Here is a 20,390-nt window from a genome sequence, read left to right as displayed (position 1 = left end):
GCTGCCTGGTCCCTGGGGTCCCCGGAGGGCGGACCAACACAACAGCTGCCTTCATAAATTTGCATGCGCGCGCACCACCGCCCCCGCAGGAGCGGGGACAGGGAACTGGGAGCCACAGACCCCGTGTACCTGCTCACCGCTGTGCCATTCATGGGATGGCTTCACTTTTCTACAAGTTCTGACAGTTCTCCTTTCCAACCAGAGCGGGGTCTCAGCCCCAAGCGTGGGCTACATGTGGGGATGTGTTTTCTAACAGGGGGGCTTCTGGGGAAGGTCGCAAGACACAGGACGCACGGCGGCTCCAGGAGCGCCCCAGAGAGGCCCCCGCAGTGTGGGGGTGGCTGCCCGCCCCTCCCACCCGGCGCAGCCCCGAACCTTCGAGGAGACAGCCCCAGCTGACCCCCTGCCGTGTCCTCCTGAGGGACTCGGGCCAGGACCTCCCAGCCGAGTCACTCCGTAATTCCTGCCCACGGAAATCGAGAGGCGTTTGCTGGTTTACACCCCCCAGGTGTGCGGTAACTTCTCACGGTGGTGACTACACACTGCACCGGTATGACGCATTCAACACCGTAAGTGACCGGATTCTGCCCCAGCCACGGACCCTGGGTCACTCACACCACCGCGGCAGCAGTCCGGATTGCCAAGTCCCTACACGACCACGTCCAGGTGGGCCAGGTTTCAGAGCAAGTTTAATGCTGTGTGCATTCAGACAAGAAAGCTACCGTCAGAAACACAGCCCTCCGTCACGCTGTCACTTTCCTCAAGGCCCGTGCTGAGGGCGTGGGCTGGTCCGGGCACCGCAGGGGCTCCCAGGGAAGGAGACGGCAGCAGCAGACGGCTGGAGGGGGGACAAGGCAGGGTGAGCACCACTCCTGTTCTCCTGGGAAGGGAGGTGCTGAGGAGGGCCTCTGCAGCTGCAGCCGGGCTCCAAAGTCAAGTCCAGCTAGGCCACCCAGCGGCCGCATGGCCTGAGGTTCAGCCGTAGGAGGAGGCAGGAGGCACGCGCACCCGGGCCTGTCATGTGGTCGGCCCGGTGGACAGCCCCGTGGCAGACGAATGGAAGAATCCAAGGGGCTGTGAGGCTCAAGCTGCATCCCCATGATGCTGGCAGCTGTAGTCCATCCCCCACTGTCCCCACCTGTAAAATGGGCACCCTCCGACCACACCCAGGGCTGGGGAGACTGGGACGACAGGCGCGGAGTGGGGCGTACAGTCGGCCTCCGGGATGGAGCGCCCCGGGGCACTGCCCCTTCCCCGGCCCGCGAACCAGGGAAGCTGGCTGGCCCCTCGGTGTTGACAGGCAGGATTGTCGCCGGGGAACAGGCCAGGTGAGCCTCCCAGACCTGCGTCCCCAGACCTGGGGGCGAAGAGGTCTAGCCTCAAGGAAACCCCAGTCCTCAGCCATGTGGGAATCACAGGATTCACCTGCTAAGAGCAGCCTACACTTACCGGAGGGGTCCGAGGGCAGCCGGTTTAATTGTCCTTCTTAAACTTGCCGTTGATGTAGGGCACCCAGTCCAGAATGAGCCGCCAGTCCGTGGCCCACACCAGCCCCACGGTGCCCACGGCGCCCCACATGCCTGCCGTGGGCATCCTGCCAGAGAACAGCTGCGGTCAGATCCCGCTCGGAGTCACCCTTTCAGATACATCCCTAGGTCTCTCTCCGCGCCCATGCCCAGCTTCCACCGCACACGTGACCCTCCTGCCCAGTGTGTGGACACCCCCCGATGACACCACAGGGTGGACACAAAGCCGGAGACCCTGAGGCGACTTCACTTCCACCTGCTTTCACACTGGGATCTTCTGGAGGTTTTTTTGGGGGGGATTTGCTCAAAAAAAATTTTTTTTAAACAACCCAAGCTCAATATCACCCATTCACAACACCAACCACGCAGTTCACAGCTGACCTGGGACAGCTACTGGCCTGAGGGAGGTGGCAGGGCCTGGGTCTCCTAGGGAGCACACGACACAGAGGAACAGGCCACCTCCCCAAGGACACAGGGCGGCGGCACAGCGCAGGGCTGAGTCTCCCTCTCACCCAGGACCGCTACCCCTCCCAGCGGCTCTGACAGCCCGACGCTCCCAGCCCAGTGCACCCCCCTCGCAGTGCCAGCGGGACCCAGACCCCGGTCCCTAATGAGCGAAGCTCGCAGAGGCGAGCTCAGGAGCCCCGGCTTCCAGGGCGCGTGCCCGGCCTAGCCTCTCCTCCGCGGGAAGCCGGCTGCCCCTGAGCGGCCCACAGGCGGTCTGCCAGCTCGCCGGCTCGCGCTTGGATAGACCCCCCTGCCCAGGCAGAGCCTTTGGCGGAGACTGCGGCCTCCTGAGTCGGTGTGGCGGGCCCAGCTCGGGGGTGCCCGCGGTCCTGACCACCCAAACCGCGAGGGAATACGCGTCTGCGGTCCGAAGCTGTGCGGGGCGCTTGTCCCGCAGCCACGGCTGACCACTACAGGGGCCGTGGCCGGCGACGTGCGGCCGGATCGGTCAGCCACGCGCCTGGCACGCTGCAGCGGGGAGGTGGCCGGCGCCCCCTCCAGAGGGCACGAACCACCACCACGCCTCCCACCTGCCTCCCCAGGGGCAGCCGCGGCCGCCGCCCCCCGACCTGACGCCTGGGCGGACGCCACGCTTCCGGAGGGACCTCCCCTGCCACCGCGCCACAGCTCCGAGGGCCGGTAACATCCCAGGAGCCTTCCGCCGTCCTGGTCGGCCCCCGGGGAGCCCGAGCCGAGGGTGCTGGACGGACAGCGGGCGGCGTCGGTCCAGGTGGGGGTGAGGAGCGGCCTCGGACGTCCGCCCCGCCGCTCTGCGGGTGCCGACCGGGGACAGCGGGCCCGAGGGCACGTGCTCACCAGTATCTGGCCAGCTCGCGGTAGCGCGGGCCCAGGAACCGGCTCAGCATTGCCGCACCGTCCGCAGCTCAGGGTGACCCCGACTGCCGCCCCGCTGCACTACGCAGGCGCGGCGGCCGCAGCGCGCAGGCGCCTGGGGAGGCTCCGCCCGCGGCGAGCGACCCGCCGGGCCACAGGCGCCTGCGGTGGCTGCGCGCGCAGACCCGGAGGACCCTGCAGACATTTCCGGGCAGGGTCGGAAGTCGGTGGACGCTGCCGCGAGGGGGCGGGTCTGGGGCGGGGAGGGTCCCGCGCTGCGCGAGGCGGGGCGGTCGGGGTGGGCCCGCGGCGCGGCCTGCGGCAGGTCCCTGCAGCCGCCGCCCTCGGCTGGTGGTTCTGTGTCTTGACCGCGAGCCGAGGCTTTATTTGCCGTCAAGGAAACTGCGGCCCCGCGGGGCAGCACCTTGGCCGGAGCCGAACGGAGGGAGCCGCGTCGGGGCGGCCGCCCGCGCCCCCCGCTCCCCCGGAGCGGTCGCTCGCAGCCCGCCTCGGCCAGCCGACCGACCCCCGGCGCGGGCGGGCCCTGGTCAGCCGCGGTCACCGCGCGTGGGGCCGCAGCATCGGGAGCCGGCCCGGGGGAAGGGCGGCCGGCGCGGGCTCCGCTCCCGCCGCGCTGTCGGGGCCCCTGCGCCTGCGCCTCCCGCGGGGCGGCTGACCCCGCGGCGGGGCTAGGGAGCTGCCGGGGGTGCTGGCCCCGACGGCGAGAGCCCGCGCCCGGAGCCCCGGAGCGGCTTGTGGCTGGACGGACGTTGTTTCTCGGCTCTCGAGGGCGCTCCGGGGCGTGAGCCTGTGGCCGGAGGGAGTCTGTGGGCGGAAGCCTGAAATGCGGAGCCCGTGGAGGTGGCCGAGAGAGGAGGGAGGCGGAGTGAAACTGTCTGAGGAGTGGGAGGGGGCGCCTGGCGGGCTCCGTCAGTCAAGCGCAGGACTCTAGGTTGCAGCTCCGGTCCTGATCTCGGGGTGGTTAGATCGAGCCCCAGGCTGGGCTCCTGGCTCCGCGCAGAGTTGGCTGGAGATTCTCCCTCTGCCCCTCCCTCCGCTCATGCTCCGCGCCCCCGCATCAAGCCCTGTGTCTCGAATAAATAAATAAATAAAAATCGTTTAAACAATAAGTAGAGATGGGCATAGAGGCCTGAGGGCTGCAGGTCCTGGATCCAGCAGTTCCTGATGCCCTGCCTCATTGCTCCTTCTGCTTAATGTACTTCAGCTCATAAGGCAGAATGTTTTCTTCGAAGCCATAAAATACGAAGACCAGTGTAAGAGAAATGGAGTTTTATGGCATGTTGGATGGCTTCAGGCACGGCTGGATCCAGGAGCATAGCAATATTATTACGAATCTCACTACATATCTCAGCTCTTCTTTCCTCTGTTGTCCTTGCCCTCTTGTGAGCTCTCTCTGAGCAGTCGCATGTGGAAACTCAACATTCCAGCAGCCCTTGAAGGAAGATGGCACCTCTTCGCCATTGTGGAAAATGCCCTGAGGCTGGTTCTCCTGGGCCTGCTGTGGAAATGGGGCAGAGGTCGCTATGCCCATAAGAGGACATGGACTGAAACTAGGGGAGGGGAGGATCCCCAAAAAGGAGTAGTCAGGATCCTGATATCTAAAACGGTGGTGGATAAGCAGGACCTTGGATTTCCCATGATCCTTCTATCCAGCCTTTAGGGGAAACTCAGCTCCTTTTATTTTTTTATGCTGTGAAATTCACAAAAGTTGTTGCAACCACCACCCTGTCTAGTTGCAGAAAATTTTCATCACTTCCAAAAGAAGCCCCATAGGTCTCCCTCCTCCTCCCCCTCCCTCAGCCTCTCCCCAGCCCCAGGCGCCCCCCAAGACCCGCTCCTGTCCATGGAAGAGCCTGATCTGGGCGCATCACATACATGGACTCACACCCCCTGTGGCCTTCTGTGTCTGGTTCCCTCCCTGAGCTTTGTAGGCTCAGGGTCCATCCCTGGGGCAGCATGTGGGGGCCCTGCTCCGGCTTGCGGCCAAAGGAGGCTCCCCTGCGTCGGGGGGGTTTGTATTTATCCATTCACCCGTTGATGGAGTCTTTTTTTTTTTTTTTTTAATCTTTACACTGTACTGAGGAATATTGGACACACAAAAACACATGGACTGAACACATACAGCTTGGTGTTTGGACGTGTGTGTGTGTGCCCAGCACCAGGACTGCGGGCGCCTGCTGGCCTTCCTCCTGCCCCTCTGGACCCTTGCCGCCCCCCTCCCGGCCCCTGCGAGCACTCATCTGTCTCCTGTCAGTCCATCTGCACTTTCCTGACTCTTCTACCAGGGGCCAAACAGTGTGTTCCACTTGGTGTCTGGCACCTTTCTTCTGCTGCCGAGCCGAGACCCGCGGAGGGCGAACCTGTGTGCAGACTGCTCACCTGCTGGAGGGATTCTGCCTGTTTCCAGGTTTCGCCATCACAGCTGTGGCCCATGAGTGGTTCTGTCCGGTCTTTGAGTGGATGTGTGTCTGGAGAGGATCGTGGGGGGCCAGCTGGCGCACAGCGGGGACCCCGTGTTGAGCTGTGGACAGAACCGCCAAGCTTCCTGTTTTTTCACACTGAGATGTAACTGCTGCGGACGGTCAGGTCAATGTCCAGGCCCCGGTGTCCGCCTGCCAAACCGTTCTGGAGTAGTCGCAGGCCTGTTCATGGCCCCGCCAGTGAGACATGGGGCTCCCATCATATTGGGGTGTTGCACCACTTTAGAAAGGACACACAGGCTCCGTGTTCCCCATGGTCCTGGTGACAGCTGTGCGCTGGGCAACTGGAAACCACAGGGTTTCATGCTCTGCCTGCCTTGGAGGCCATAAGCCCCCCATGCACGTGTCACAGGGCCGCACACCCGCTGTCCCTCCCACCTCTGCCTCCGTGATTGCCACCTGTGTCATGCGGCTTCTCTCCCTCATCAGGGTGCTTGTCGCTGACTTGCCATCCTGTGCCAGGATGAGCTCATCTCAGGATCTGGAGTTCCACTGGTAAAGGCCCTTTCCCCGAGCATCCCCAGTTCCGGGGTCGGGCATGGGGGGGGGTCCATGTCCAGAAGCTGCAGTGCAGCGTGGTGTCCGAGGGGCTGACCGGGGTGGCAGGGTGCCTGGGGGTCATGTCAGGCCCAAGCTGTGTCGTCTTCCTGAGAGCAGGGGGGCTCAGAGGGCTGGCAGGGGCTGGCTGAATGTCTGGGACAAGCACAGCGACCTGCACCCTTCGACATGCCCAGACGCCGCCGCTGCTGCCAAGACGTGGCTGCATCCCTTGCACCGCGTTTTCCTCAATCCCTTGCTCCCTGCGGCTCCCTGAGCCGGGCCAAGAGGCTCTTTCGAGAAATTTCCATAGAGCAGATCCTAGCTGGGACGGGGAGGGGGGATGCCTCACTGAAGGATTTTAGCACCTTTGTGATCTATCTTTAAACGGCCTTTTTGAGGGGCACCAGCTGGCACACGGGGAAGAACTTGTGACTCTTGATCTCAGGCTTTTGAGTTCGAGCCCTAGGCTGGGTGTGGAGAAGACATAGAAATAAAATCGTAAAAAAAAAAAAAAAAAAACCATAAACACCTTTAAAGATTTCATTTGCAGGGGCGCCTGGGTGGCTCCGTGGGTTAAGCCGCTGCCTTCGGCTCGGGTCATGATCTCAGGGTCCTGGGATCGAGCCCCGCATCGGGCTCTCTGCTCGGCAGGGAGCCTGCTTCCTCCTCTCTCTGCTGCCTCTCCATCTACTTGTGATTTCTCTGTCAAATAAATAAAATCTTTAAAAAAAAGATTTTATTTGCACAAGCAGGGGAGGGGCAGAGGGACAAGCAGGCTTCCTGCTGAGCAGGACACTGGGATCATGACTTGAGCCAAGGACAGCAGCTCAACTGCCTGAGCCACCCAGGAGCCCATAAACTTTTTTGATGGTGTTGACACACCATCCCATTTACAGACTTAATGTGTGTAATTCAGTGGGCTTTGGCATATTACATTAATTATAAAAATTAACAGGCAGCCTCTCAGGGAGTGGCTTTCCCCATGAGCCGGTCCCGCGTCCAGATCCCAGAACCTCTACAAGTACCGATTCCCCACCTGACCCAAGGTGCTTTGGTTCTAGAATGTGGAATTGCCATGGGCCACTCCCATCACTCTGGCTTTGATGGCCTTGCTCACCGTGGCCTCAGTCAGACCCTCGTGGTGCCTGTCCCCCAAAGACAGATGATCACGTCCTGTCCCCTCAGTCCTGTGAACTGGACCTTATTTGGATACAGGATCTTTGCATGTACAGTCAGTTCAAGTGAGGTCGTACAGGAAGGGGGAGGCTGGGCGGCAGTCAATGACTTGTGTGTCCTTGTGACAGATACACGGGGAGGTAGCCTTGTGCAGCCGGGACAGGCTCTGAGTGATGTGGCCGCACGCGCAGGGATGCCTGGAGGCCCCAGACCTGGGAGAGGCAGGAGGGACCCTCTCCTGGAGCCCAAGAAGGTAGCGTGGCCCCGCCACACCAGGATCTGGGGGACTTGGCCCCAGAACGGGAGAATCAGTCCCGGTGGTTTTAGGCCCCGTCCCCATGCAGGGCTCTGTGACAGCTGCCCCAGGGATTGCATGCAGGGCAGAGGCCTCAGCGCCTACAAGCGGTACCCCCTCCCTGGCATGGACCCCCTTCCGCCTGCCCTCCCCCCGGCTGGAACCACACAGCAGCAGGAAGAGCCAGGGGACAGCCGTGGGGCCATATGATGTCACACTTAACTGCTGTGGCGCTACACAGGACAGGTCTCCAGAGCCGCTCAAGAGAGGGGCCCTGAACACATCCCAGAGTCCAGTCGGCCATGCTGACACTTTTGTAAAATTATTTTTCTTAAAGTTTTGTTTGAAAACCGGTTATCTTGAGGCACTCAGCACGGTTTTCCCTTACTTGGGTCTCTTCCCAACAGTCCAGTAGTAGTTGTGGGGGGCAGTGGCTCTGTGCAGACCAAGGGACACTGAGGCAGGACCCACCAGACCCACACAGATCAGGGGAGGCACCAAGGGCCCCTTGCCAACGACTCCCCGCCATCCCCAGAACCGTCTGGGGGGTGTGGGCAGCATCAGTGGGAGGACTCAGGTGACCTCAGGGCTTGGGAGGCAGCCCGCAGGTCCTTCCTGGTGCTTGCCTTGGGGTTTCCAGCTCCAGGGAGTGCCAGTCACAGAGTGTGAGGGGAGGGCAGCAGACAGCCCCACTGTTCTGGGAGTGCAGCGGGGGAGGGTTGGGAGGGGAGTGAACGCGGTCACCTGGGGTCCAGAAGTCGTGTGCGTGTGTGCGCACACACAAGCACATGTACACACTTGTGGTGGCAGGAGCCAGGTGGTTACAGGAAGGAGACTGGAGCCCAGCAGGCCTGACCCCGCACCTGGGGGATACATGGAGGAACAGCTGTCTGGGTGTCCCAGCAACTGCAGGGACCTTTGGTTTAGGCCAGGGGGAGCCCTGCGTGGAGCCAGTTCCCCCTGCAGGCGGGGGACGTGGGGAGGCCTGGCAGCCGGGCCTCGAGTGGCCCACACCCTTCTGCTCTTGCAGGTGATCAGGGCCACAGCCTGGAGCTTTTCAGAGTTTGGCATCAGTCACTTGGGGTCGGGGTTGGTGTGCTGACCCAGAGTCCTCTGCAGGTCCACTGCCAGAGATCAGAGAATAGGCCAGGACCCCAGGTCAAAGGAACGCAGGATGCGGTGCCTGGGGAACCCCCGGGGACACCCCTCCCCCCACCCCGTGGTCCCTGTGCCCAGAAGCAGTGGTCTGACAAAATCCCTTCTGGGGAGGTCTGCAGACTGTGCGGGGCGTGGGGCTGAGGAGAAGAGCTGCCGCCTTGCCCCCCCGCCCCGCCTTCCCGAGGGAGGGGTGAGGACGCAGCAAGGGCTCCCCAAGGAGAACCCCCACCAGGGCAAGGCCGGCCCACAATGTCCCTCCTACAAGAAGCGAGGAAACCACCCGCCCTCCGAACCAGCCGCGAGCAGACGGGTCTGCCATCCCTCCTGCGCCAGCAGCTCCGGCCGGGGGCTCTCAGGTTCACGGTGGGTCTTTTCAATATGACTTTTAATGACCTGGTTGACCGTGAAATGCCACGCTCAGGTCTAGAAACAGCAGCAGCAGAAGCAGCAAGAGACACGAAACTTTTATACAAAATTGTTGCTTACAAAACATATGCAAAAAAGCTTAAAAAAAAAAAAAAGAGACCAAAGGCATCCTCCCTGCTAATTTCCTAAGACATTAAAAAAAATCTAACTAACGTTCTTTATTTTCCTTAAGACACAGGTCAGGCGTAGGCACGATTCACGGCTGCAGGAGAGCGAGCCCGCCCCGCTTCTCCCTCCCGCAAGAGCAGGTTCGGACTCTCCCGCGTTTTCTACTTAAGGCATATTTTCCTCTTTCCGGACAAAGTGTTCATCTCGCTTGCTTCCCGGTTTTGTTTACAAACAAAACAAAACAAAACTGCCCCTTGGGGCCCAGGCCTCGGTTTCAGGATCCATCGGGGCGCCCCCAGGCGTCGGGACGGTGAGGACCAGGGCGGGGACCGGGCCGGGTCGCTGGCCCCGGGCAGCGGCCCCTCCTCACAGGTGTCCCGCGGGGTTGTGGGCCTCGCCCAGGCCCGGGTGAGCGGCCGAAAGCACCATCTGGGGATCTCCGACCACGCCCGACACCTTCTCCTCTTCTCGTCGCTTCAAGCAAGCCGCTTTGGGGTTCAGGTTACGCTCTGGGGGGAGGGGAGAGCCATGTGGGACAGGGTCCCTCCGGGAGCCTGCGGGCGCGGGGCCCTGGAGAGCACAGCGCCGTCGGGGATCCGAGCGCCCCGCTGCCTGCGCGCGGGGAGCCCACGGGGCGGGGCCGGCGGGCCGGGGGGCGGGGCCGGCAGGCCGGGGGCGGGGCCGGCGGGCCGGGAGCCTACCTCGCACCTGCTGCTCCAGGCCCAGGATGACCTGCACGGCCTGCTGCAGGATGAGCAGCTTGGTCTGCGCCTTGTCCGACTTGAGGTGCAGCTGGCACATGCGGCCCAGCTCCCGGAAGGCCTCGTTAATGTCCCGCACGCGCACCCGCTCCCGCGCGTTATTGGCCATGCGCCTCTCCCGGTCCCTCAGGTCTTTCTCCTCCAGGGACAGCACCTCCTCCGTACTGCTGGGTCACAGCACCAGGGCCTCCGTTAGCGAGGAGCCGGGCCGGGCCGGGCGGGCGTGTGCCCGCAGACAGTGTGCGTGTGTGTGTGTGTGTGTCCGTGCGTGTGCATGTCCGTGACCGCGTGCTCCCCTGGGCTCAGAGCTCCGAGCCTGTCTGTGTGCGCACCTGGGACTCGGCCGCAGGCGAGGCTGTATGTGTGCTGACGCCCCAAGGAGACCAACGCAGGAGCGTTCCCAGGGGATGGAGGGTGGGCCCTGAGCCCCCATCAGGCCATCTGTGGGGAGCTGGGGGCACCCCACGCCCCCTGCCCCTCCTGGTACCACCTTCCCGGCTCAGCGCACTTGCTGGCTGGGCTGTGTGAGGGCTAGGCCAGGCAGACCAGTGTGGGCGGGAGAGGGCAAAGCCCCCGGCCCAGCCATCACTACCACGAATGCCCTGTGTGTCCCAGCAGTGCGGTGACTGAGCGCCGACTCTGCACCGGCCCCCATCACACACAGGACGGCTGAACGGCTCAGATGCCGGGCCACGAGGGCTGAACCCTGGTTCAAGTCCTGCGAAGCATCAGCTACGTGGCTCTGCCCAGCAACTTCACTCTGTGTCCTCAGCGGGACACCGGTGTCGCCTGGCCTCAGGGACGGGAAGCGGGGTGGGTGAGGCCTGGCCCTGGTGTGCGCCCCACGGGCAGAAGAAGAGCCCAAACACCTGCACATGAGCAGCGCCTAGGGGCCCTGTCCTGCTCCCACAGTAGGGGGAGGGGGCTACGCCCCTGTCTGCCCGTCCGCCCACCCGCCCCTGGGCCTGAGCAGATCCTGCCAGGTGGCGGTGGCCCCCGACCCCAGGACAAGCGCGCAGACCAAACTGACGGGCCTGAGGCTGGTGCACTCCTTGGTCCCCTTTCTTCCCTCAAGTCCCAACTGGGAGGCTTTGTGGGGGAGAAAAGACCCCAAGGTCGCAGCCGTCCGGGGCTTGGGCAGCAAGTGCGAGGTAGGAGGGGCTGCCATGGAAGCGGAGGGGCGGGTGGGCTGGGATGGAGGGAGCTCGAGAGGCAGAGAGCAGAGAGGTGGGCGCGGGGGACACGGCGGGGTGCCCACACCACCACGGAAACACGGAACCCTCAGAGCAGAGGGGACAGCAGGCTGGGGGTGGGGTGGGGTGTGGGTGGGGCGAGGGCCCCAGCTCCGGTCCAAGCGACAGCGCTGCAGGAGAGAAAGGGTTAACGGGCATGGAGGCGTGGGTGGGAGGCGCGTTAAGGAAGCAACTGAACTGGGGAGCCAAGTCACACGGGGGCCTTCCTGGCTCCTCACCAGGGGATGGGGGCTGATGGGCTGGAGCGCCCCGCAAGGATGTGTCTGTTCGCAGCGACAGTCACCTCTGGCCCTGGCCACAGAAGCCTCAGCCAGAAGACTAGAGCCTTCCTGAAAAAGGAGGGCTGGGGCGGGCAGGGCTCCCTGGGGTCCAGGGATGGAATTCAGAGCCAAAGTGCCCAGGTCTGCAGAGCCACGGCTCCCAAGAGTATCATCCTCCCATTTCCAGAGGGGACACCAGGGCCAGGCTAGACGGCCCTGTGGTCAGAGAGGGAACAGCGACCGCGGTGGGGGAGCGGACAGCAGGGCAGGACAGTCACTGCAGGGAGAGGCACAGTCACAGCGGGCAAGGCAGCCACTGCAGGGGGAAGTCACAGCAAGGAGGGGGACAGGCGCAGCAGGGGAGACTGACTCCAGGAAGTGGGGGGGAGAGCGCGGCAGCAGTGGCGGGGGAGGGGAGCGGCGCCCCCACTGACCTCGCACCTGCTGCTCCAGGTTCAGGATGACCGACACGGCCTGGTGCAGGATGAGCAGTTTGGTCTGGGGCTTCTCACTGTTGAGGTGCAGCTGACACATGCGCCCCAGCTCCTTAAAAGCCTCATTGATGTCTCGGACCCGCAGCCGCTCGCGCGCGTTATTGGCCACCCGGCGCTCCTTCTCCCGCTCAGCCTTCTGCTCTGGGGGGAGAAGGTCGTCCTCGTCCTCGTCCGGGCTATGGGGCGGGCCCGGGGGGCCAGAGGGAGACAGTGAGGCGGGGGGACAGGCGGGGGACCCGCCAACAGCCTCGCGCGGTGGGCGCCGTGTGCGTGTCTGCGCGCGTGTGCGTGCGTCCCGACGGGCGGGGCGGCCGGGGGCTGTGTGTGTGCGGGGCACCGCGTGCGTGTCTGTGCGTCCCGACGGGCGGGGGGAGCCCCCTTGTGCGTGTCTGCGTACATGTGCGGGCGTCCTGACGGGCCGGGCGGCCAGGGGCTGCAGGGGGGGGCCATGTGCGTGTCTGTGCGTCCCGACGGGCGGGGCGGCCAGGGGCTGTGGGGGGGGGCACCGTGTGCGTGTCTGTGCGTCCTGACGGGGCGGGGGGGGGGGGCGGCCGGGGGCTGGGGGGGGTCGTGTGCGTGTCTGTGCGTCCTGACAGGGGTGCGGGGCGGCCGTGGGCTGCGGGGGTCGTGTGCGTGTCTGCGTGCGTGTGCGTGCGTCCTGACGGGCGGGCTGCGGGGAGCTGCGGGGAGGCGGGCACCTGGTCCGAGGCCGCGGGGGCTTCAGCTCCTTCTTCTCCTCCTCTGAGTTGTCGGCCGCCGACGTGTTCTCCTCATCCTCCTTCTCCTCCCGTTTGATCTCGCCGGCGCCCGAGACCGCCCCGACGCGCGCGAGTCCTGCAACGGGCCTGGGCTTAGCGTCTGCGCACCGCCCGGGCCGCCCGACACATGGACACATGCCCGCTGCCCTCCTGGGAGGCAGAATGAGGTCTCTGGGGAAAGCCAGGCCTTTGTATGCAAAAAAAAGCAAAAAGAAAAAGGAAAGAAAAAAAGAAAAAAAGCCCCAGGGCGCCTGGGTGGCTCAGGGGGTTAAGCCTCTGCCTTCAGCTCAGGTCATGATCCCGGGTCCTGGGATCGAGCCATGCACAAGGCTCCTTGCACAGCGGGGAGCCTGCTTCTCTCTCTCTCTCTGCCTCTTCCCCTGCTTGTGCTGTCAAATAAATAAAACTCTTAAAAAAAACAACCCAACAATAAAGCAGCAAACACCCTCGAATCAGGTCCGTATCTCACACCACAGGGTCACCGGTTCCAACGGAGGAGGATCTGAAAACCTTCAGAATAAAGTGCCTGCAAATCCCGCTGTGGTTCAGAGGGGAGGACCACCTCCTACAATACTGAATGAGTTGTTCTTGAAAAAAACAACAACAAGAAAAACACTGATAAACTCGACTATAGCCTAATTGAGAATTTTTGGTTACCAGGATCCCACCAAGAAGAGAACATACGCCGCAGGATAGAAAAGACGGGTTCGGAGCTCCTGGGGGGCTCAGCTGCTAAAGCAACTGCCTTTGGCTCAGGTCACGATCCCGGAGTCCGGGGATCAAGTCCCACATGGGGCTCCCTCCTCAGCGCAGAGTCAGCCTCTCCTTCTGACCCTCCCCCTTCTCATGCTCGCTGGCTCTCTCAAGTAAACAAAATCTTTAAAAAAAGAAAAGAAATCACGTGTCCTGTATAAACCAATGAAGGTGAAAAGAACTCCCAGAAATGAACACGAAAAGGACTAGAAGCTCAAGAGGAAAACAGAGAAAGCTCCCAGACGGGCGACTCGGAGACAAGAAGGGGCCACCTGCTTCACGGCACCAGCAATCCGTGGAAACGCAAACCGGGATTCGGCAAGTGGGGAAGCCGGGCGAAGCGACAGGGCCCAGCATCGGGGGCACTGCCCATGGGAGGCAAGTCGGGACAGTCTGGTGTCATCGGGAGAGGGTAGATCCAGACCGACCCCAAACCCCACAACCTGGAATTACACCCGAGAAGCTCCTGTGCACATGCTGGAGACACATGACAGATCGTTCCAGAAAGCAACTACTCCAAGAGTAGAAAGTTGAAACAACCTAACGTCCCATATCAGGGCCCATCCTGAGCCCCCGGCAGCAAGGTGGCCCTTGCTCCCAACGTGAACACGCCAGCCAATGCCAGTTTCAGAAAAGCCCAAGGCCATGAAACAGAACACAGGGTTTGAAGGCCCACAGCGGGGAAACACTGTGACAGCAAAAGACACACCGGGAATGGGGAGACGAGGGGAGAGCAGGACAGAGCAGGGTAGTGGAGGGGAGGAGGGGAGGGCAGGACAGCGGAGGGCAGGGGGGATGAGGGGAAGGCAGGGAAGGGTAGCAGGGGGGAAAGGAAGAGATGGGATAGGAGCAGAGAGCAGAGAAGGGGAGTGGAGGGAAGGGTAGAGGAGAGGAGGGCAGGGGAGAGGAGAGCAGGCAAGGGGAAGGGGAGAAGCTGGGATAAGGGATTCAGCTCCGGGAATGCCGGCCCCACGGCACAAACATCTGGGCGTACCAGGCGCTGTGAGGGGTCAAGCTGCAGCCCAGTCACCCCCCCACCCCAAATCGTGGCGACTTTAAGTGTCCCAGAGAAGTGCCCTGTGTGATAAAAGTCATAAAAAATCAAGAAATACACAGCAAGGCCGTCTGTCACACTCAGGCTGGCTTGGAGGGGGCGTGCGGAGGCCGGCCAGGGCCCCTGCGCCAGACAAGAGAACCTGCCTTAATGTGGGAGGCGTGGGGTGTTCCTGGGGGCACCGTCTCAGGCCATGGTTGCCCGCACGGTGGCAGAGTCCACGTCCCCGCGCCTGGGACTGGCCGCGGCGAGACCCTCACGGGCCCATCACCGCCTCCTCCCTGCAGCCTGTGTGAAGGGCTGTCACCTCCTCGGTATTTCCCCAGAGAAGTCCACAGCCCACGGCCGCTGGCCACGACCCTGACCCCACGTTGCTGCAGTGCGGCTCCTCAACGCCGGCACCGGACGCGCCTGCCCCCCGCCACCCCCCACCTCCACACCGTGCTCGGGCTGGGGCTCGGCTCCGCTCGCTCTGCCTGGGGACCCCGCCCGCAGTCCTGGCTCTGGGCTCCACCCGGCGCCCAGCGGTCAGCAGGTTCCCTGAACCCCAGACCTGCATCCCACCGCGGCCTCCACAGCTGCAATCCTGTGGGCTCTCTGCCTTGGGAACCCAGAACGCACCCCCACCCCACTTCCCGGACCAGCATCCTGCGGCTTCAGCGGTCACCCATCATCCTCAGCTGCCGCCAGAGGGCGCCTGTGGGCACTGGGTCTGGCAGCTCCTGACCCTGCCTGAGCCCTCCAAGGCTCCCAGGGCCCTTGGGGTCAAAGCCCAGGTCCCCCCATGTCCACGGGTCGGGACCCTGCATGACTTGCCCTGTCACCTCCCTGACCTCACCACCTCCCTCCTATCCAGCACAGGGCTGCTCACTACTTCAGCACACCAGGCGTGGTCTTGCCCAGGGGCCTTGGCACACGCATCTCCCAAGCAGAGGTCTGCTTCCCCTCCCTGCTCCGCCCAAGTGTCACGACCTTGCCGGCCGTCTCTAAAGCTATGAGCACCCCCGTGCCCCCCCTTCTTTCCCCTAGCATCCCTCCTTCTGCATTTAGTCCACAGCTGCTCACCCCCCCAGGGATGGGGTTTCTGGCTTAATTCCTGGTTGACTGCCCAGGGCCCACACAGGCCCCAAGCACAGGGCTGACGCTGACCACAAGAAGTGCCCGGGCTCCACCCCCTCCAGGAAGGAACCGGCCGGCTGCCCTCCCCGAAGGGCTTCCCGGTGCCGGTGCCGGGTGGAGGGGACGCTGCGTGCGGTGAGGGGCCCCAGCCCGGTGCCTGGCACAGAGCAGGCCCCTGGCCTAGCCCAGCGCCCGAGCCGGCCACCCCTTCCCGGGCCCCCACACTGAGGCTCACCGCTGTAGGAGTCTGGTGGCCGAGCAAGCTCGGGGAGGGCGCCGGGCTGGCCGGGCAGGGCCACGTGGTTGTGCAGGAGGCTGCTGCTGCCCGCGAGGCTGTCTTCCGAGGGACCGCCTCCCACCTGCGGACAGAGGAGTGGGCTCGGCGGTCAGGGCCTGCCCATCCTGACCCCCTGCCCAGCCCGCCCCCAAACAGCACTCACCAGGCCTGTGTGTCGGCCCCCCAGCGGCATGACGGGGCCAGTAAAGCCCGAAGCCAGAGCCCCGTGGCTGGGCAGCAGCCCGTGTACGTCCGCTGAGGCGCCCACCGCGTGGCTACGCAGCACGTGGATGGCCTCGTCCAGGCGGTCCTCCATCTTGTTCTGCTGCGGGCAGGGGAGGGGCGGTGGTCAAGGGTGCGGGCCCCTGGGATGCTGCTTGGCCCTGGGGTCTGGCACACAACCTGAGCCTTCGTTGGCTAGAGAGACCGTGTGCCCCACAAGTGACCTGCCAAAGGGACCCTAGTCCTGCAAATCCCACTGGTCACAGGGCCCGAGCGGCTCTCCGGGGACACGGCTTCCAAGCCCTGTACGCTGGCCACAGCAGACATGCTGAGCTGCCCTCATGGCCCACCTCCCCCGGCCCAAGGTCCACATGTACCGTGCCCTCCCCTGGCCACACGTGCCCATGAGGGACAGTGTCCACCCAGCCCGGGAAGCTCACCAGGCTGTGGAGACCCCCATCGTAGCTAGGCGATAAGGCACCGGGGGCTCCTGGCCGGGGCCACTGCGATGTCCCTGGAAGGGGTAGGCGGCATGTCAGCAGGGGCCCCTGGAGGCTGGGTGTCCAAGTGGCCCAACTCAGAGGCCGCAGAGTCTGCGAAGCCCGGGTGGGCCATATGATGGCCCCCACGCCCACCGGGCCAGCCAGGCCGTTCCTGGGAAGCCACCCAGCAGACGGGTTCCTTTCTCCAGAACCCTCGCCCCACGGGGAAAGCAGCCCAGTGGCACACACAGCAGGCGTCCCAGGGACCGGCCTGCTGCACCAGCGGTCCGCCCCAGGGGCCTGCGCACGCTCAGCAAGGCGAGGGTCCCTGAGAACCCCCGCGGCAGAGACGAGGCGCTGCGGGCTTTCTAATAAAACCACGCGGCCCTCCAGGAACCTGACCACAAGCTGACCCCCAGGAAGGACCCCTTGGGGACAGGATGACCAGCCCCTTAGCAAAGCCGAAACCAGGGTCCGCCACTGGTGCCCATCAGACCCTGGGGGGACAAACGCCAACCTGTCCATGTGTGGGAGTCCGGGAGGGAGTCTGGCCTGTTTTTCTAGCTCTTGGACTCCCCGCCCGGTCCCGGACTGTTCGTACAACGCAGACTGGACTGGAGAACCCCCTCCAGAGAGCCGTCCGGATGCCCGCGGGAACCGGAGCCCTGAGGCTAGGGGTGCGCCCAGCTCTCCACACACTCAGGGCTGCAGGCCCGATGCACCCCCATCGCTCCCCAGCAACCCCCCCCACCACAGACCTGCGAGACCCTGGGGGGAGCCCACGGGGGTCGAGGGGCTGGAGGCGAAGTTATTGCTTGAGTGATCCGGGGAGTAGATCTGTAGCATGGATGGGCAGACAGACACAGCCGACCGGGGTCAGGGGCCGGCCGCGGGCACGTGCCAGCCCAGCCGCCCCCCGCCACCCCATGTCCCACGCCTCACCGAGGCCAATGCCTTCCCAAGGGCATCCCCAGAGCTGCCGGCAGTAGTCCCGCGGGAGCCTGGCGGGGTGAAGAGAGCGGAAACCGAGCTCAGGGACAGGACCTCCCCCGGCCCCGGGCCCAGCTCGGATGCCGGTGCCCCAGCTGCCTAGCGTGGACATCCTCTCCCAGCACGGGGCAACCCCATTCCAGCTGAGAATGGCTTGGAGTCCTGCCCCCTGCCACCACGGCGGTTCTAGGGACAGGCGGGTGGGTGGCAGAGCCCGAGTGAGCGATTTCCCCTGGAGAATCTGCTCCCCCAGACGAAGAATGGGGACCCATTTTCAAAGGCCCATTTCCAGACATCGGATGTGGCCCGCGGGGCCTGATGCAGGGCAGGCCCAGGGGGGGAAGGACGGGAGTGATGAGGGCCCGAACCCCGCACCCAGCCAGGCTTTGAGCTTGGAGGGGCCCCATCCGGAAGAGGGGCAAAGGGGTCGGTACCCAGGAGACTGTCGGCCCCGCTGACAGGGGGCGTGTGACTGGAGACGCCGCCATAGGCGGCCGCGGGGGCCGAGGAGAAGCCGGACGCAGCCGGGAGCCCGCCATTCACCTCCGTCCCGTGCAGCTGGTAGCCCTGTGGGGGGAACGGGGTCACGGGGGTCCGCTGAGGGTGCTGCCCACACACCCACCCCTGCCCGTCCCGCAGACCTACCATGCGCTCGTGCTGGTGCAGGCTGCCGAAGCCCGCGCTGCCCCCGACAGAGCTGCCGCCGCCTGGTGGGAGGGGCAGGGGCGAGGAGGCCCCGCCCAGCACCGGCCCAAAGCCCGCCTGGCCGGAGGGGCTCCAGAGCTCGGCCGCGGGGTGCAGGCTGCCATCTGTGGAGATGCACGTGGTGAGAGGCAGCCAGGGGACCCGCGGCCCCAACCGCCTCAGGTGTGAGCCCCCACGCACCTGCCATGTAAAAGGGGGGGGGATAGGCGCTGCTGGGGGCCTTGGCAGGTGCGTAGGCGGTGCTGTCCCTGCCGTAGTCCTCACCTGAGCTGGACGGGTACACCTGCAGACAGGCAGGGGCGGTCAGGCAGGAGGGGCCCGAGTGTGATAGGGGACCCGGCCCCAGCTTGCCCTCCAGCCTCCAGCCCCTCACTCTGTGGGCTTTAACGCTTCCCCTGGCCAGCACCGGAGGTTCTGGGGGGATCTTCTCCTCCTCCTTCTCTACCCTCCACCTCCCATCCCGCCCCTGCACCAAGTTCCAGCCTGTGGCTCCCGAGGCCTCTGCAGACTGGAGCCCCGACCAAGGACGCTGTCCCTCCTGCAACCAGCCAACTCCTCCCGCCCCGGCCGAGCCCAGCTCGGATGCCCCCAGCCGTGCCTCTTCCCCGTTCCCCCGTTCCCGAACCCCCCAGGGCCCCAGCCCTGACCCCAGGAGACGTGGGGGTGCAGAGGCCGGGCCTGGAGGAACAGCAGGCCCGCAAGGTGGCAGACGAGTTCCAGGAGCAGAAGCGGGGAGGTCTGGGGGGCTCAGCTCTGGCGCTCTGGGGGACTGGGCTGGGGGCTCAGGCGGGGGAAGCAGGGGTTGCTGACACCATGCAGGAGATCTTCAAAGAGCCCGACCCGCACTTCCCGGCTGCAGGGTGCCCGCCCCGACCCTGAACTGGGGTCAGCCCATGGGGGGCAACACGGGAGCCAGGCAGAGAGGGCGGCCGGGCCAGGGACCCCAGCAAACAGCCTTTTTCCCCAGTGACTCCATCACCGGAGTGCGGTGTGCTAAGCCCCTCCAGGCCCAGCACCAAAGGCAGCGGGGGTGGGGACCCCATGAACCGGACCCCCAGGGCGCCTCCAACCCACTCCCGCTCCTAGGGGCCCATCACACCGTTCCCAAGGTGCCTCGGCCACAGAGAACGTCGGGCCCTCTTAAAACAGGGATCTGAGCTAGACCCAAGGAAGAACTTCCCAGAGCCCCGGGGAGAAGTCACACACAGCCCAGCGCCTCCCCCCACGGCCACGCTGTGCACCCCCTGCAGAGAGGGCCCCGAGCCTGGACCCTGGGTCTGTGGGCCACTCAACTCACCGAGGACGGGAGACCCGGCGGCACCTTCCGGACCTTCTTGGGCTGTGAGTCTGTGCGGAGCAAAGAGTGAACCCGCCGGGCCTGCCGGGCACCCACCCCACCCAGCCAGGGGCGCGGAGGGGAGGGGTGGGGAAGAAGAGACCCCCCAAACCTCCTACTAACGACACGACCGAATGCGGTCGCAGACCCATGTGCACAGGGCTGTGGGCAGAGCTCGGGTGGGGGTCTGCAGGGGGCCGCTCCCTGCGCTCCCCCACAGTCACGCCTCCCCGGTGTGGGTCCTGGGCTTGGGGGGTTTCCCTCCTCGCTCGACTCAGGGACCCTAAGTCTCAACCCGCTGGGCTTCCACGGCCGCTCGGACACCGACACGCATGGCCCAGTGGAGGGGGACCGGGCAAGGCCTCGCCTCTTGTTCTGGAACCCAGAGTCCTCCTCAAGGGCCACTGAGCATGTTTCTACGTGTTTGTGTGTTGTGGGGAGCGCTGCCGTTTAAGACGCCCCCCAGTGCAGCCGGAGGTGCTGGCGGGGCGTTCCCAAGCGTGAGAAGGCCGGGAGCCTCCCACAGGCGAGACCGTGTCCAGAGCTAATAGCCCCCGCTGAGCCGGGCACACGCCACGCAGGTTCCGGGCCACAGGACCCCGGCCTGGTGCTTCCGCGGGGACCGTCCCCCCCGCACCTGCGCCCCGCCCGCCCCACTCACCCAGTCCGCCTTCCGCGGCTCTGCGCCGAGCATGGCCGGGGTAGGAGTAATACTGGACGCCGGCCTTGGGGCCTGAAGGGGACAGCGGCCCGGGGCTGCCGAGGGCCAGCTCGCTGGGCGGGAAGCTGGCCTGGGGGGCGAGAGGGGTCGGTTGTCAGGGCGGCGGGCGGGCACCCGGCCCCACTCTCAGGCCT

At 64.7% G+C, this 20,390-nt stretch overlaps 2 protein-coding genes across 16 annotated transcripts in view; both read right to left on the bottom strand.

The window, feature by feature from the left end:
* Window positions 1-671: 671 nt before the first annotated feature.
* LOC122909942 (cytochrome b-c1 complex subunit 10) lies at window positions 672-2,963 on the bottom strand. The gene is made up of 3 exons (XM_044254681.1): window positions 2,850-2,963; window positions 1,450-1,594; window positions 672-838 (listed from the first exon to the last, which is right to left on the bottom strand). The coding sequence occupies exons 1-2, from the start codon at window positions 2,897-2,899 to the stop codon at window positions 1,474-1,476; spliced, it is 171 nt and encodes a 56-aa protein (XP_044110616.1). The 5' UTR covers window positions 2,900-2,963; the 3' UTR covers window positions 672-838; window positions 1,450-1,473.
* Window positions 2,964-8,905: 5,942 nt separating this feature from the next.
* The window catches only part of TCF3 (transcription factor 3), a 30,358-nt gene continuing 18,873 nt past the window's right edge, over window positions 8,906-20,390 (bottom strand). For 5 of the 15 annotated variants that reach the window (XM_044254659.1, XM_044254663.1, XM_044254662.1 and 2 more), the window contains 13 exons: window positions 20,197-20,326; window positions 19,497-19,546; window positions 18,380-18,482; window positions 18,140-18,303; window positions 17,929-18,061; window positions 17,447-17,505; window positions 17,263-17,341; window positions 16,463-16,536; window positions 15,964-16,125; window positions 15,759-15,882; window positions 12,538-12,673; window positions 11,780-12,015; window positions 8,906-9,580 (listed from right to left, as the gene is read on the bottom strand). In XM_044254659.1, coding sequence (XP_044110594.1) covers window positions 9,438-9,580; window positions 11,780-12,015; window positions 12,538-12,673; window positions 15,759-15,882; window positions 15,964-16,125; window positions 16,463-16,536; window positions 17,263-17,341; window positions 17,447-17,505; window positions 17,929-18,061; window positions 18,140-18,303; window positions 18,380-18,482; window positions 19,497-19,546; window positions 20,197-20,326 — 1,593 coding nt within the window. In that variant the 3' untranslated portion in view covers window positions 8,906-9,437. Of the gene's footprint in view, window positions 9,581-9,772; window positions 10,000-11,779; window positions 12,016-12,537; window positions 12,674-15,758; window positions 15,883-15,963; window positions 16,126-16,462; window positions 16,537-17,262; window positions 17,342-17,446; window positions 17,506-17,928; window positions 18,062-18,139; window positions 18,304-18,379; window positions 18,483-19,496; window positions 19,547-20,196; window positions 20,327-20,390 lie in introns of those variants that run through there. The other 10 variants (XM_044254665.1, XM_044254666.1, XM_044254664.1 and 7 more) reach the window with 10 other exon arrangements.

Source organism: Neovison vison, chromosome 6 (assembly GCF_020171115.1).
Source record: "Neovison vison isolate M4711 chromosome 6, ASM_NN_V1, whole genome shotgun sequence".
NCBI classification, from domain to species: domain Eukaryota; kingdom Metazoa; phylum Chordata; class Mammalia; order Carnivora; family Mustelidae; genus Neogale; species Neogale vison.
Note: the sequence above shows the minus strand (reverse complement) of the source record. Positions and strands in the feature narration are given on the sequence as shown.

Bases quoted from the DNA above. Each gene is read 5' to 3' on its own strand.
- LOC122909942 (XM_044254681.1), bottom strand. From the start codon at position 2,899: ATGCTGAGCCGGTTCCTGGGCCCGCGCTACCGCGAGCTGGCCAGATAC. The intron at 1,595-2,849 runs GTGAGCACGTGC...GTTCTCTGGCAG, and splicing joins CGCGAGCTGGCCAGATACTG to GATGCCCACGGCAGGCATGT.